The 14180-nt window shown below is 35.6% G+C and overlaps 1 protein-coding gene across 6 annotated transcripts; it reads left to right on the top strand.

Moving 5' to 3' along the window:
- Window positions 1-2261: 2261 nt before the first annotated feature.
- On the top strand, window positions 2262-13455 carry LOC147543517 (phosphoinositide phosphatase SAC2-like). 6 transcript variants are annotated; one of them, XM_086636548.1, is made up of 18 exons: window positions 2262-2351; window positions 3344-3679; window positions 3832-4163; window positions 5185-5389; window positions 5491-5656; window positions 6284-6506; window positions 8228-8304; window positions 8844-9031; window positions 9110-9207; window positions 9350-9483; window positions 9587-9706; window positions 9793-10156; window positions 10553-10674; window positions 11035-11148; window positions 11779-11943; window positions 12333-12485; window positions 12665-12767; window positions 12924-13455. In XM_086636548.1, the coding sequence occupies exons 3-18, from the start codon at window positions 4062-4064 to the stop codon at window positions 13038-13040; spliced, it is 2451 nt and encodes an 816-aa protein (XP_086492674.1). In that variant the 5' UTR covers window positions 2262-2351; window positions 3344-3679; window positions 3832-4061; the 3' UTR covers window positions 13041-13455. The 6 variants fall into 6 exon arrangements, with proteins under 6 accessions (XP_086492674.1, XP_086492678.1, XP_086492677.1 ...); XM_086636552.1 differs by having other exon boundaries at window positions 2302-2351; window positions 3344-3468; window positions 3984-4163; XM_086636551.1 differs by having other exon boundaries at window positions 2312-2351; window positions 3344-3468.
- The last annotated feature ends 725 nt before the right edge of the window (window positions 13456-14180 follow it).

The raw sequence follows: 14180 nt of genomic DNA on the forward strand, positions 1-14180 counted from the left end.
TCCGTAGGCATATAATTCTGTGTTGATTCTTGTGCATTTTTCTTCGTCATACAGACACAATCATGTTTTCGTGAATATTTTTGGTCGTGTTTTAAACATAAATCTTAATCCTTGAATGTTTTCGTTGTTATACCGACACAAATACATCAATTAGAACATTGTATCTTGTGTTATTAACATAATGTTTAATTTTAAATATTATGTCTTTTACATTTTTCCAAATTTGTAAACATTTAACAAGTTGTCGAGTGCATTCACAGAAATGTCTTGTGCATTTTGTCTTTCCCGTAGGCATATAATTCTGTGTTGATTCCACTTGCAGATTCCATATCTATGGAAAAGGATATAGCGATTGATACTTCTCAAAAGCTTGTTTTTGAATCTTGGACGAGATATTTACTGATATTGGTCAAACATACCCTGGTGGTGTCAAAGCTTTTCGAGAAGCTCTTGGCGGATATGCGATCTTATGATTCTCTAACATTTTCGATTCCGTACAAATTTTGAAGATTCCACCTATCGATTATGGTTGTGTTCACAACACTATTACAAATATTTTAAACATTTTTTTGTAATATAAACAACATTTTTTATAATTCCAACATTGTCACTTTTTTCATTTAACGTGCCGCTTTACTTTTCTTCGTTATACGAAAACATTTTACAAATTCTCATTTAACTAGTACTTTTGCCTCCAACATAGGTATAAGTGTAGACATAAATTCATTTGAAACTCTATTCAGATATAAAAATACAAGATAAAAGATAAGCATTTTGTAAAATATTCCCAGCAAATAACTTTATGTTTAAAAGTGTTGTGAAAATTTTCTCATATTTACAAGATAAAGGCACTAACTTCTATACAATTTTTTTTTACAAAATGCTCATCTAACTACTACTTTTGTCTCCAACACAGGTATAAGTGAAGACATAAATTTATTTGAAAGTCTTTTTAGATCTAAAAATGTACAAGATAAATGTAAAAATTGGAAATGGGCGGGAAAATGCTTTCGGATATAAGAGGGAGAGTGCATTGGGTTTATCAACTCTGTCCAAGTCTCACATCAGAATGTTCATAACATTTTGTAAAATGCTTAGCTAACTATTTAATTTGCAACTAACACAGGTATAAGTGCAAACTTAAATTTTCTTTTCCAAACTCTATTCAGATATAAAAAATTTGACAAAAAAACATTTTATAATATGTTCTTAACAATTAAGTTTATGTTTAAAAGTGTTATGAAAATTTTCTCAGAACTAGACTTATTTACAAAATCAAGACACCTAATTTCTATACTAAAACATTTTACAAAATGTTTATCGAACTACTACTTTTGCCACCAGCATAGTGGTAAGTGCAGACATAAGTTCCTTTAGAGTGCTTCCAACCTTTTTCGTTTTTCAGACAAATGAAGAAAGATAACTTTTTTTAAAAGATATTACATGTCAGCTGTAAGAGTGATTTGATGAGTGGGACTCCTTCTCGTTTTTCGCGAATTAAATAGAGGGAAAAGAAAGCAGAAAATGGTTGAGGGATATAAAAGGGGCTTCAAATCTTGGTTGGGGGTAACATATTCCTTTCATCTTTTGGGTTTTATTTCTAATATAATTCCAAGTTGGGCTTCATTTCTTATTTTGACCCAAATTTTGAGCCTTAGATTTATGCTCTCTAAGAAAAACCTACCCCTGAATTATGTAAACATAATTATTTGAATGACCAATATATATAGTATATCTTTTCGCAATGTTGGTGATTGATCACTATTCTGTCTATTTTCATTCGTATTTGATAGGTCCTCCTACGCCACCAATAGTTTCATTGAGCGTTTTGTCAAGTAGATAGAGCATTTAATAGAAATATTTTCACCACGAAAATTGAATGATCTTAAAATGATTTAAAAATGATATATAAGTAAACGTTTAAAAAGAGATTTTGAAATTAAATGTTGTATAGACAAAAGAAAATAAGTTGAAAAGATTCATTTTGTTCACTAGCTATCTATTAGATAACTACGAGTTTACGTTTGTATTTTTATATCTAGAAACACTAGGTCGAATATATGTAAACCCAATTTTTATGGTACTAGTATTTATCTTTATTTGACAGATGATTTGGTTTCTAGAAACACTATGTTGACATTTTGAATTTGCGAAAATAGTTCATGTTTGGAACTAATATTTGCCAAGAAAACTATCATTATTATTTTTCTTTTTAATTTTAAAGAATTTTATATTAATGAAACTTATGAAGTCAAGTCAATGAGGATTACTGGACCGGTTGAAAAAGTCAAAATTATCTCTAGGTAGAATCAGAAAACGAATAACAAGAGTTCTGTTTTTGTTTCTTTTCTGTGAAAAAATTAGTGGTGGCCAACGGGCCGTGCCGACACGGAAACGGACCGGCACGACCCGTTTATTTGAGGACACGGAACGGCACGGAACGGTCCGTTCTGTGCCGTGTCGACCCGTCACGGGTCTGGCGTGCCGTGTCGGGGCTAGGATTTTAGAGCCCCAGACCCGTTAAACACGGCCCATTAGACACGCAGGAACGACACGGAACGGATCTTACACGACCCGTGGGCACGGAACGACACGGAACGGAAACGGCAACAACGACACGCTAGCAACGACCCAATTTAGTTATTTGAATTTTTAAGCATTACCTAGGGTGTACTAACATCCTCAAAACACTTTTAATTTTTTTAATTTTAAAAAGTTACTTACGGTGTACAACACTCTCTTTTGAGGGTATTGTACACTCCCACCCCATTTATTAGTAATTGGTGTAGTACAAAAGAGGTTTCACTTTTTTTTTTTTTACTTAGATTTTTTTTTGTTGAAACAAACTAAAACTTATTTTCAAAAAAATAAACAAATAAAGTGGTAAAGATAGTCCCACACCTAAACCACAAAATATAAAGTAAATGTGGAGAGTCTTTATACAACTCTTTTCCAATAAAATAAACAAAGATATGACATAGACTCTAAAGTTTTTGTACATCACAACTTTTTTACTTGAAAAAAAAATGTAATATTTCTTTTATTACTTTTTTTTTACAAGTAAAAAATATTTATGAATGGGTCGGAGCCACGGGAGCGACTACGGGAACGCCACGGAACGGCCACGGGAACGCCACGGAACGGCCACAGAAACGCAACGGAAACGCCACGGGAACGGCTGGGCCGTTCCCATGGGCCGTTTCTGTGCCCAGACCTTTGTGGTCTGGGCACGGCACAGAACGGCACGGCTCAAGCCGTGCCTGGCGTGGCCGTGGCGTGTCTGACACGCCACAGCTGCCAAACGGGCCGTGCCGGCACGACACGGCCCGTTGGCCACCACTAGAAAAAATCTCGAGTTATGATTTCTTTTGGTTTTTTAACTTTCATAGAATTCCCCGGGATTTTTTTTTTCCATCTCTCTATGAGTTTGACGCAATTGGAAAAGAAAAGGAATCATCAATTATTAGGGTAAGAACAGAAAGAGTTTTTAGAGAGAGAAAGAAAGAAAGAGTTTTGAGTTAATAAAATACCTAGAAGGTAGAAAGAAATTGATTTTCCCCTTTTTGTTCTCCCTCTCTCTCTCTCTCTACCCTTGTACTCTACTTTTTTTTTTTGTGGATTTGGAAATAGATCACCACCGAAGCTGTGTGGTTTTCGTTTCCTCTCACCGAACAGTTTAGTAAGGATCTTCCTTTCTTTCTCTCTCTCTCTCTCTATATATACTTTTTCTCTCTCTATACGTCTCTTATTGATAAGCTGGAAAATTCGATCTTTTTCTCATTGTTTTTGAGTTAGGGTTTTGATTTTGAGTTTCTCTTTTTGTATTTCAAGGTCAAATTCTCTTTCTCTCTCTCTCTCTCTCTCTAGAAGTGGTGTTTGATTAGAGTTGTGAATGGAAAAGGAATTGCGAAAATAAAGTCAAGGCGATTTAGAGGAAAATGCTATATTTGAAACAACCGACTGAGTTTTTGTGAATTTTGAAGGTCGGAGCTTTGCTGATAATTTTATCGTGGATGTTTATTTGATCTCCCCCGGGCTCAAAGCTCGGGATCTAGATAATCATGGCTTCAGAGTTTGAGTTGAAGTTGGCTCAGATGGGAGAAGAAGAGCGGGATCCAAGGAACCATTTTTTGCAAAAATTCAGGCTTTATGAAACTCGATCGGTAATTGTTTTCAGTTTCCTGCTTTTAGCTGATTAATTATCTGTTTTGTTATCTTGATTGAATCTAAAGAGATATTTATTGTCTAGTCTTTGTTTTGATTGAAGTCTTTGATCTTTTGATGAAATTGTTTGGAGTTTTGAATAGCTACTCATAATAGGTTGTATGGAAACATTGGAATTGTGACTGAATCCTATAATTTAAATCTACTACTTAGGATTAGGGTTGTTTTTGTTAATAGGTTTTCCCTTTTCTCCTCAAAATTCTTCGAACTTCTTTTTTTGAATGATTTTCGATGTTTTCAAGTTCAAAGGCCGAAAATACCATTTGTTCAAGCTTCCCTGACTTTATCTCATTTCCTGTGTGAGTCCTGTCATATTTCGATTACCCAATTAGGATCAATTTGGCATTGAGCATCACTAATACTGAAAATGGATTTGGAATTGAATTCAGAGAGTTCCTAGTTGAATGGAAATTGGGTTGACAACTCGATGAGAATATTGCCACAACGAGAAATTGTTCTCTTATATGATATTTTATCACTTAACCTAGTATACGAGAAAAGGATAGATGTTGTCAATCAATAAAGTTACATTGTCTCTTTGCTTCCCACAAGTGTTTCGTAATGATTTTCTCGTTACAGCTGAATTTGAATTTGTATTCCTAGCTACTTAAACATCTAGATCTTTTTTGATGGAGAAGTTGTTTTCTTTTAAAATAAAAAGGGTTTTCTTTTTTGATTTTGTCTGAGTAATTATGTTCTCGATAGTGAGACATCGACACGCGTAGTTTTGTTAAGTTCTTTAACAACTTTCTGCTTTCTATACCTTTGTTCAAATGTAAAACTGTTGTGAGATCAGAAATGGTTGAAATCCTAAACTCACTGTGCTTCCTTTCCTTTTTTTATAATTACAATTTGAGACTCATTAATGCGTTAATTCACGTTTGGACCACCACCTTTCGTGCTGCATTGAATATGACATACACAAAACCCACTGCTTATTTCTAACTTCTTCTGCAACAGAGATTTTATTTGATAGGAAGAGACAAGAGCCGAACCTTGTGGAGAGTATTAAAGATTGACAGAGAGGAGCCTACTGAGTTAAACATACGTGAAGATTCTAGCACATACTCAGAAGCTGAATGTTATGATCTGTTGAAGAGGATAGATGAAGGCAACAGTTCGACTGGTGGACTTAAATTCGTCACCACGTGCTATGGAATTATTGGTATTTGAGATTACTTGCAACATCATGTGTTACAATCTTGTAATTAATATTATTCTGGTTACCTTTCTCGCAACACTCATTTTTTGCTTTTCATATTTCAGGGTTCATTAAATTTTTGGGTCCGTATTACATGATGCTTATCACGAAAAGAAGGAAAATTGGTGAAATTGGTGGGCATATAATATATGCAATCAGCAAGAGCGAGATGATTCAGATTCCAAATTCCACTGTCCGATCTAAACTGGCTAATTCTAAAAATGAGAACAGGTGTTTTGTCCTTTTTGCATATAAATGTATAATCTCAATGGTACTTCTAAAGGAGAACTTAGACATTAAGTTTTGGATATATTTGTCTCTCCTGTGTATCTAGTTTATAATATGGTGAAGTGATTGTTTTATTCTTGTTTCTTTTTTCTGGAACAATTGTCTGAGCTTTTTAACGTCCATGAATTTATTTGTGTTGAAACTCTAATATTTTTGTGAATAAGCTCTTCGCTGTCAATCGGCAACACGTGTTCTTTGCCTTGAAATGATTAGTTGTTATTTTGGTATCTAACTATCTTTATTGAACATTCTTAATCATTTTCAAATTATAAATGTGAAGTATCCTATTTGTCCCATGTAAGTACAGTTCAATAGAGTTAATATGCCAGATCCATTTCTGCTATCCCGTGGAAAACTTCAATGTTATGAGGTTTACTTGACTTTGTGAAACCTTGAAATTAATGTGGTGTGGTCAGGATCTGAGGGAGGCAGGTTATGTTCCATTTGTTCTTTGATTTATTTGGAGAGCTGTTTCCTACTTATTATTCATTTCTTTCCTAGTTCTCTAATACTTCGATTAAATTGGTATTCACGAACTTTATGTTTTCTGTTTTCTTCTTCATGACATAGATACAAGAAGCTTCTGTGCACAGTTGATCTTACAAAGGACTTCTATTTCAGCTATTCATACAATGTCATGCGCAGTCTTCAAAAAAACTTGTGTGATGATGAGACAGGGCAAGTTCTTCACGATTCGATGTTTGTTTGGAACGAGTTTCTGACACGTGGAGTTCGTAATCATCTGACAAACACGTTGTGGACTGTTGCATTAGTATATGGGTTCTTTAAACAGGTATGGTTTGATTTAAAAATTTGAGAAGGTTATTTAGAAACAGATCTTTGGATGCTTGATAATGAAGTGAATGAAGCATGATACCTTTAGTATTTCCTATTCACATGTCACATCAGTGGCATTACTGTCCATTAATTATGATATGATACTGGAGCTGGTCTCCCTTCTTTTCCTCCCAAAGTTTGGTTTACCAAGTAAATGTGTTTATTTTCATTTCTATTCATTGTGGATTTTTCTTGGTCTGATGGTGCTCTTTTTCACATCGAGGATGCTTCGTGAGCTTTGGGTACTATAATTCATGCTCATGAAACAGAGACGGATTCAAGGTGGGGTGGCCACCTCACCTTGTCCCCAATTTGGAAAAACTACGCACAATTTTTTTCTCTAAGTATGTACGATAGTTATAAATTATCGACGTTCTAGTACTCAATTGAGTAGTCTAATGTTTCGTTAGTTTGTAAAATTTAAGCCAAAAGATCCATCCTGTTACCTAATTGGTGGAAAATTAAGAAAATTGTGAGAATCATGGTACCGAAGGATGTTATATTCAATGTTTAAAAACATATTTCCTGCCTCAAGGTGTTTCCTCTGAAAAAGCGAAGCGCCGCCTTGAGGCGTATGCCTAGATGCGCAAAAGGCGTATACACTAAATCGTGTAAATAAACAATATATACCACATTTATGTAGAAAATTAATATAATTTAGCCTTTTTCACTTTAATGCAACAACATAAACAGTTCAAGTGTTTAACACACAAGAAATGTTATTCTTTTTACTTCTTGTGTTGCATAAACTTAAATAATGCTTGCAGTTCTGTCTTTTTTGTAGATGCGTACGCCACGAGGCGCGTACGCTCTACCTATTCGAAAACATTAGTTTATATTCGCTTAAGAGGTATTAGTATTTTGTTTATTATTGTGTGCCAATTTTTTTGTCTGTTGGTATATAATTCTGTCCCACCATGGACGAAATCGTGGATCTGACCCTGCTCTTGAAACCGATGTGGCAATGTCAAATTAAAACAACATCAATACTGTATAATATGCTAGTTTCTTGAACTGGTAGTTTTACCCTCAATTTATACCTTAACTAGCTTACACTTTCGTCTTCAAATATGTCAACACGTTAACAACTGAGAACATCTCCAATGCAAGACTCAAGAAAAACTCTAACATATGTCAAGTGTGAAAAATGGATGTCTAAATGGTTTCTTTCCTAGCCATTTAGAGATACTCTATTGGAAAGCCTTCTCCAATGCAACACACTCAAGAGAAACTTTAAAAACCTATATTTTGGTATGAAATTAATTGATTTGTTTATGTGGCACTCTGAGATCCTGAAGAGGACACTCCATTAGAGTGTCCTCTTCAGGATCTCTAAACTAAACCTTGACACATAATTTTAGAGATTCATTTTGAGTTTTGCATTGGAGAAAGATTTTAAAGAAAAACTTTAAAAATCCTATGTGGCACTCTAAGATTTAGAGTTTGAGTGTTGCATTGAGATGCTCTGAGTATAACATATAATAAGAGTGTCTAGTGTGTATGTCTGATTTACATGGTATGTTATTTTAGGGTTGTATGGTAAGTATTTTCCTGTCGTACTGGTATGCCAGTTTCTGATACCATGGGGCAACTCTAAATATGTTATGTAGTTTATAGTTCCATGTATTTTCTATTTAGATCATAACAAGTGTTAGCTTTTTGTTTCTTTTGTTCCAGGCCAAACTCTCCATTTCTGGGAGGGACTTCAATTTGATTCTCATTGCAAGGCGTTCACGTCATTATGCTGGCACAAGGTTTGGACAATTTTTGGATTATTAAATCGATCTTGGTTTCGTATGTTTATCTCAGGAGAGCTTGGATTATTAAATAATTGTATGCATTCCTGCCATTTAACTGTTGTGCATGTGGTGCACTTAATGTTTAAACCCTTTGTTTGACATACGATTAATGTTGTATGCAAGGAAGTCCTGAAAACACGATTCTCCTACAAAACCAGTCAAGCCAAACACTTTCTTTTTACATATGTTTGTCCCCTTTATAAACTTAAGCATCCTCAGGTTCTCATGCCTCAAGGCTTGAGGTTAATTTATCTTGGGATTGGTGAAACCTAATTCTCCTACAAAACCATTCAAGCCTTGAGGCCAGATCCACGATTAATGCCTCAACTCTCAAGGCATGGTCGTCATGCGCCTCAAGGAGAGTTTTAAAAGGTGACCTTTGTAAAGAACAAAACAGATATTCCCTTTCAACTAGGATATTCGAAGTTCTAGAGTTTCTATTGACCTTTATAAATGTTATTATTGTTCCTTATTGCGTCATTTCCTCTGTATAGGTACCGGAAACGTGGCGTGAATGAGAAAGGCAGAGTAGCTAACGATGTTGAAACTGAACAAATTGTATTTGAAGATCTTCCCGATGGATGTCCAACACAGATTAGTTCTGTCGTACAAAATCGTGGCTCTATACCTCTCTTCTGGTCACAGGAAACTTCACGCCTTAATATTAGACCTGATATCATATGTAAGTATCGGCATACCAAATTGTAGCATTCAAAGTTCTAGACACGTTAAATTTGTACTGATACTTTATTTTATTCAGTGTCCGAAAAGAATCAAACTTATGAAGCTACAAAGCATCATTTTAATAATCTTGTCCGGAGATATGGTAACCCGATAATCATTTTAAATTTGATAAAGGTAAATCCTTTTTCTTGTGTCACCAGAAGTTTGAACTTACTTTTGCTTAGATATAGTTAAGAATTTTAAGCTGAATGCATCTGATACAATTTCCCTGGTTTTCCTTTTCGTTCGTTTTTGTTTTATGGTTGAGCCTTAACAGAAGCGTGAAAAGAAGCCTCGTGAATCTAAACTTCGTATGGAGTTTGCAAAAGCGATTGAAACTATTAACAAAGATTTGCCTGAGGAGAACCGTTTAAAGTTCCTTCACTGGGATCTTCACAGACTTTCTAGAAGGTTTTTAATTTCTTTTTTTGCTTTCGCTTCCAGAAATTTGTTTCGATGCTATTTTTCTTCCTTGTTGATTCTAACTCGCCTAAAAACCTCCATACATTTTCAGGAAAGGTACAAATGTATTGGCGTTACTAGGGAAGGTATCTGAAGATGCACTAAACTTGACCGGCTTCTTCCATTCCCAGTTAACACCTAAGCTTAGACCTGAGGGATGGCCTAGTGTCAAGTAAGTGTAACTAAAAGAGTATCCCCACAGGCATTACTGTTTTTGGGTTCTGGTTTTCAAATTTCACAAGATGTAATTTGTTACAGGATGAATGAGACTGCACTCTCACCTCCAAAGGATCATCTAGATAACCAAGTTCAGAAGGTGGATATCTTGGTGACCGGTGCCTCTGAGCTCAAATATGATGATAATCAAGACTATTCTGCCCAACCACCCAAGCTACAAAAAGGTGTCCTCAGGACCAATTGCATAGACTGTTTGGATCGCACCAATGTTGCACAATATGCCTATGGTCTGGTTGCTCTTGGACGTCAACTTCACGCCCTGGGGTTTGTAGATGCCCCAAAAATAGATCTTGATGACCCTTTGGCTGAAGATTTAATGCAGCTTTACGAGACGATGGGTGACACACTTGCACTCCAGTATGGTGGATCTCCTGCCCATAACAAGGTAATTTCCTTGTGTGGTACACTTTGTCATGTTCACAATTTCAACTATCTCCGATTCTGATCACTTCTGAAGATTGCAATCGAAGTAGTATCAAACTACCAACGTTATGTATCTTTTCTTCAACCCTGCATAAGCAAATAGGTTGTAGACTAAATTCAGGTGGTCTCTACTCTCTGTTGCTGCAAGAAGCCCTTGCTAGATAAAGTTTTTGGTAGTTAGGTTTCTCTTTTCCTTCAGCTCTGCAGAAAGAAAAGATGGATAAAGGGAAAAGTTAAGGACTTCCAAAATTTGAAGGTCGTACAGAAGTTAGGGAAGTCGGGGAAATCATCTAAAAACTTTTTACATTTTAATGTTTGAGAATATGAACTAAATCTTTGTATTTACGATGATGAGTAGATATTCTCTGAAAGAAGAGGGCAATGGAAAGCAGCTACCCAATCTCAAGAATTCTTTAGAACACTTCAGCGTTACTATAGCAATGCTTACATGGATGGTGAGAAGCAAGATGCAATAAATTTGTAAGTTATTCTTGGTCTCTTTCCTGGATTATTTGTAGTTACAAAATTTATTATATCTGGATGACATGACCAACACAAGAGTCTCTATAGCAGGTCATATTCAGTTCAAGATGTATTTATCTATCCTTTTTTCTACTGAACTGATTCTTAGAACCTTGAGCACTATTATCCAATTTCCAGTCTTTCACATATATCACAGGGAGAATGATTTCTTAAATCTTAACCCAATTGTTTCTATTCTGAAGATTTCTCATCTCCAAAGAAATAAAAGAATATACAAATCTAGCCAGAAATAATTTTGGGCGACTATATATTGTGATTTGTATATTGATCACTGAATTTTATTCTGTGGACATGCAGATTCCTTGGATACTTCCAACCACAACAGGATAAACCTGCACTTTGGGAGCTAGATTCTGACCAGTATTTCAGTGGTGCAAGGCGGGATCCTACTGTCTGTGACGACAACTCAAGGTATTTATGGGTGGTCCTGTTATTTATTTATTTACTTTTTGTATGATGTTGGGATTTTCAACTCGTCAACAATTCTCCCTTTCAAATTCTAAGTATGGCAGAAACCGAAGCAAAACATATGTTATTGCCTATTACTTTTTTCTCTAAACATCCAAATGAGTAATAATACGAAATGGCGGAGGGGGATACTGATAATATGTCATAGCCCATGTTATATGGGACTCATGGCCAGCACCCCATATTTAATTGCAATTGCTCTTAACCTGACATATCTAGGTCATGTCATTGTTTCCGCCTTCCCGGATAATTGAGTTGCAATCATTTGATATCAAGCATATAGGCCCTTCTCCGTGCAGGTAAATTGGCCACAGTCATGCAATTTTGCTTCCCATCTACTAATTTCAGCCCTTTGCAGAAATCTCTAGAATGATCTTTCACGGTCTTGCCTATTTCTCCTCTGGCTTTCAAACTGGATTTTCATTATAATAACAAGATCACTAATGACATTATTCGAAGGAAAATAATAACTTACTAGTGTTTTTAATTGTCACACGGGTCCCTCGTAAGTCAATGATATCTTCCATGTAATTTTGCAATACTACATCTGGAATACTAACTTTTCTTCTGTAGGCTATCTTTTAAAAGATCCTTATCAGATGGTAACATTGTTTGTGAAAGTGATACTTCCATATCAATGAAAAATGTCGGGCAAAGAGCTCAAGGAGATAACACTTGTCTTCACTCTGAATCCACACATGAGATTTCAACTTGCAACAGTAATATATCATATTCCAGGTTGGCTAACTTGCCTCTATTTTCTCCCTTAGTAGTTGCTTTGATCTGAATATATTTATCTCATCAATATTTAAAATCTCTTTCACATACTGTTCTTGAGTTCAGAGAGTTGTTCACTGTCTAACATGATTGCGTGTTTCATAGTTCCTATCAGGACCATCAGCCTATTAAAGTGTTAAGCATTAGTTGAACTTATATGATTCTTCCTCTTGAAAGAAAACCTATCAACGCATAACCTTTATAACTACTGATTGTTGTGTTGGGTTTGAAATATTGAGATCATTCTCCCTAGTATCAGATATTATATTCGACGATAATGACCAATTTATGTATTTTGTAACTCCTATCATTCAATAATTTAGTTTTGAAACCTGTTTTAATCATTTCAGATATGTTCCTACAATGACTGGCAAGCAGCTTTTCACCGACATGCAAAGGAATGAACTTAGTTTTTACGAGGATGCTCGTAGCTGTTCAAATTTTGTTGATATTGATTGGCTTTCTTCTTCTGGGGATTCCATTGAAGAAGAAACATTTGAGAGGTAGTTTCTATGATTTTTCAGTTCTAAAGTGCAATTATTATCAGCATATCTTCATGAAATGTTCCCCTTCGGTTCACGAGTCGTAAATGATTGAACCATGCTAATTAAACTACCTTGTATCAAGTTCTACACTGTAGTGCAGGGAGAATGTGGTTTCACTCTTTTCTTGTTGCCTCCAGGTCTGGACTCCTGAACTCCCTGGGCACTGGCATGTCTTTGGAGAATGTAAACGCAATAATAGTTGAAACGCCACTTGCAAGTTCAAATGGATCCAGCATTCAGGTCGAGTAAATTCTCATTTTTGGTATATCTGAAAGACTGCAATAATAAGTAGAGATGTTGTTCTAGACTTAAAACTGCAACTTATTGCAAATCTCATAATTGAGAGAGGAACTGTTTAGGTGGTTGACTATAAGTTTCCATTGTTTCATTCAGCAGAGTGGAAAATGCTCAGAGACGGAGTCATCATACGATCCTGGTCAGAGCTCCAATTCTCTTGGTGACTTTCCGGACAGCTTTGTGCAGTGGGTAAATCATGGAGGGGTGTTATTTTAGTGACACCCTTAGAGCCATCCTATCATTTCTGTCGAAATCATGTATTTATTATATCTTATATCCCCTTCATGATCCAATCATTCCAAGGATGTTGGAACCTAGAAGAAGTATGAGAGAATAAAAGAGACGTTGAAGAAGCGCAACAAACGATGGTTCCAGCATCCTATGTAAGATATCTGTTTCTCTCTATCTCTTATATAAATGATTAAAGCATTTGATTTGATCGGGAAATCTCGTTCAGGATCAAATACAACAACAAAACAAGTAGATAGTACAGGTTAAATATTTCGTTTTCTTTTTTTGCAGTTTTTATCTCCTCTCTTTTAGCTTATTAGTGTAATACACTCATTGAGTTCTCGAAATCTGTATATACTTAAAAGTTCTTATTATTGAGGGCTCTACTTATATACCTAAACTAGTAGATCTTTCTTTCCTTCCCCACATTGAAATTTCGGCGTGGCTTGTGACTTGTGACTTGTGAAGTAATTGTTCCGTTGTCCATGTTGAAACTTTAGATGATGTATTATATAGCTGGAATAATGGGTGCTACTAATACTGATGGAATGAGGTCTCTATCCATTTTCATTTGGACGTAAATAAGGCATATCCATGTTCAACGGGGAGTTGATGAGTGTCGGGAGAACAACATGACCCCGCCCTTGGCCAGTTGGCCCTTCTCAATATGATCAAAAGGGACGCTATTTGAGATGTTTTTCTTCAGCTCTTGCTGGTTAAACTCCGTGCGAGGGAAAACATGACCCCGCCCTTGGCTCTTCTCAATATCCCAACCCGCGGTTGCTACTTGGTGTTCTAGGAACAGAGCAAGCCCCACGGTATTAATTGCCCGCTCAAATAAAATGGTAATATAGTAAATCATCAAGTTCTCGAGTGAAATCATATCATAAATACAACTATACGTGAGACATAATAACTTGATTCTAATGTATTATGTCAACCTAGAAAATTGTCAGTGTGCAAGTCGTTGATATGTGTTCCTTACAGTATCAAGAGTATCTTAAAATTTTGAATAAAATGGGAAGAAAAATGAGTATTGAATATATCGGCAAGTACGGCCTTAGAAACCTTCTGATATGTCTTAGAAACCTTCTGATATGTCAGAGAGGATGAGAAGTGCATAAT

This window comes from Eschscholzia californica, unplaced genomic scaffold (genome assembly GCF_041429995.1).
Source record: "Eschscholzia californica isolate CP2 unplaced genomic scaffold, dmEscCali1.0.p SCAF_4, whole genome shotgun sequence".
In the NCBI taxonomy this organism is placed as follows: Eukaryota; Viridiplantae; Streptophyta; class Magnoliopsida; order Ranunculales; family Papaveraceae; genus Eschscholzia; species Eschscholzia californica.

Coding starts and splice junctions, on each gene's coding strand:
- LOC147543517 (XM_086636548.1), top strand. CDS start 4,062: ATGGCTTCAGAGTTTGAGTTGAAGTTGGCTCAGATGGGAGAAGAAGAG. Junction 10,157..10,552: donor GATCTCCTGCCCATAACAAG/GTAATTTCCTTG, acceptor GATGATGAGTAG/ATATTCTCTGAAAGAAGAGG. Junction 12,768..12,923: donor CAAATGGATCCAGCATTCAG/GTCGAGTAAATT, acceptor TTCATTCAGCAG/AGTGGAAAATGCTCAGAGAC.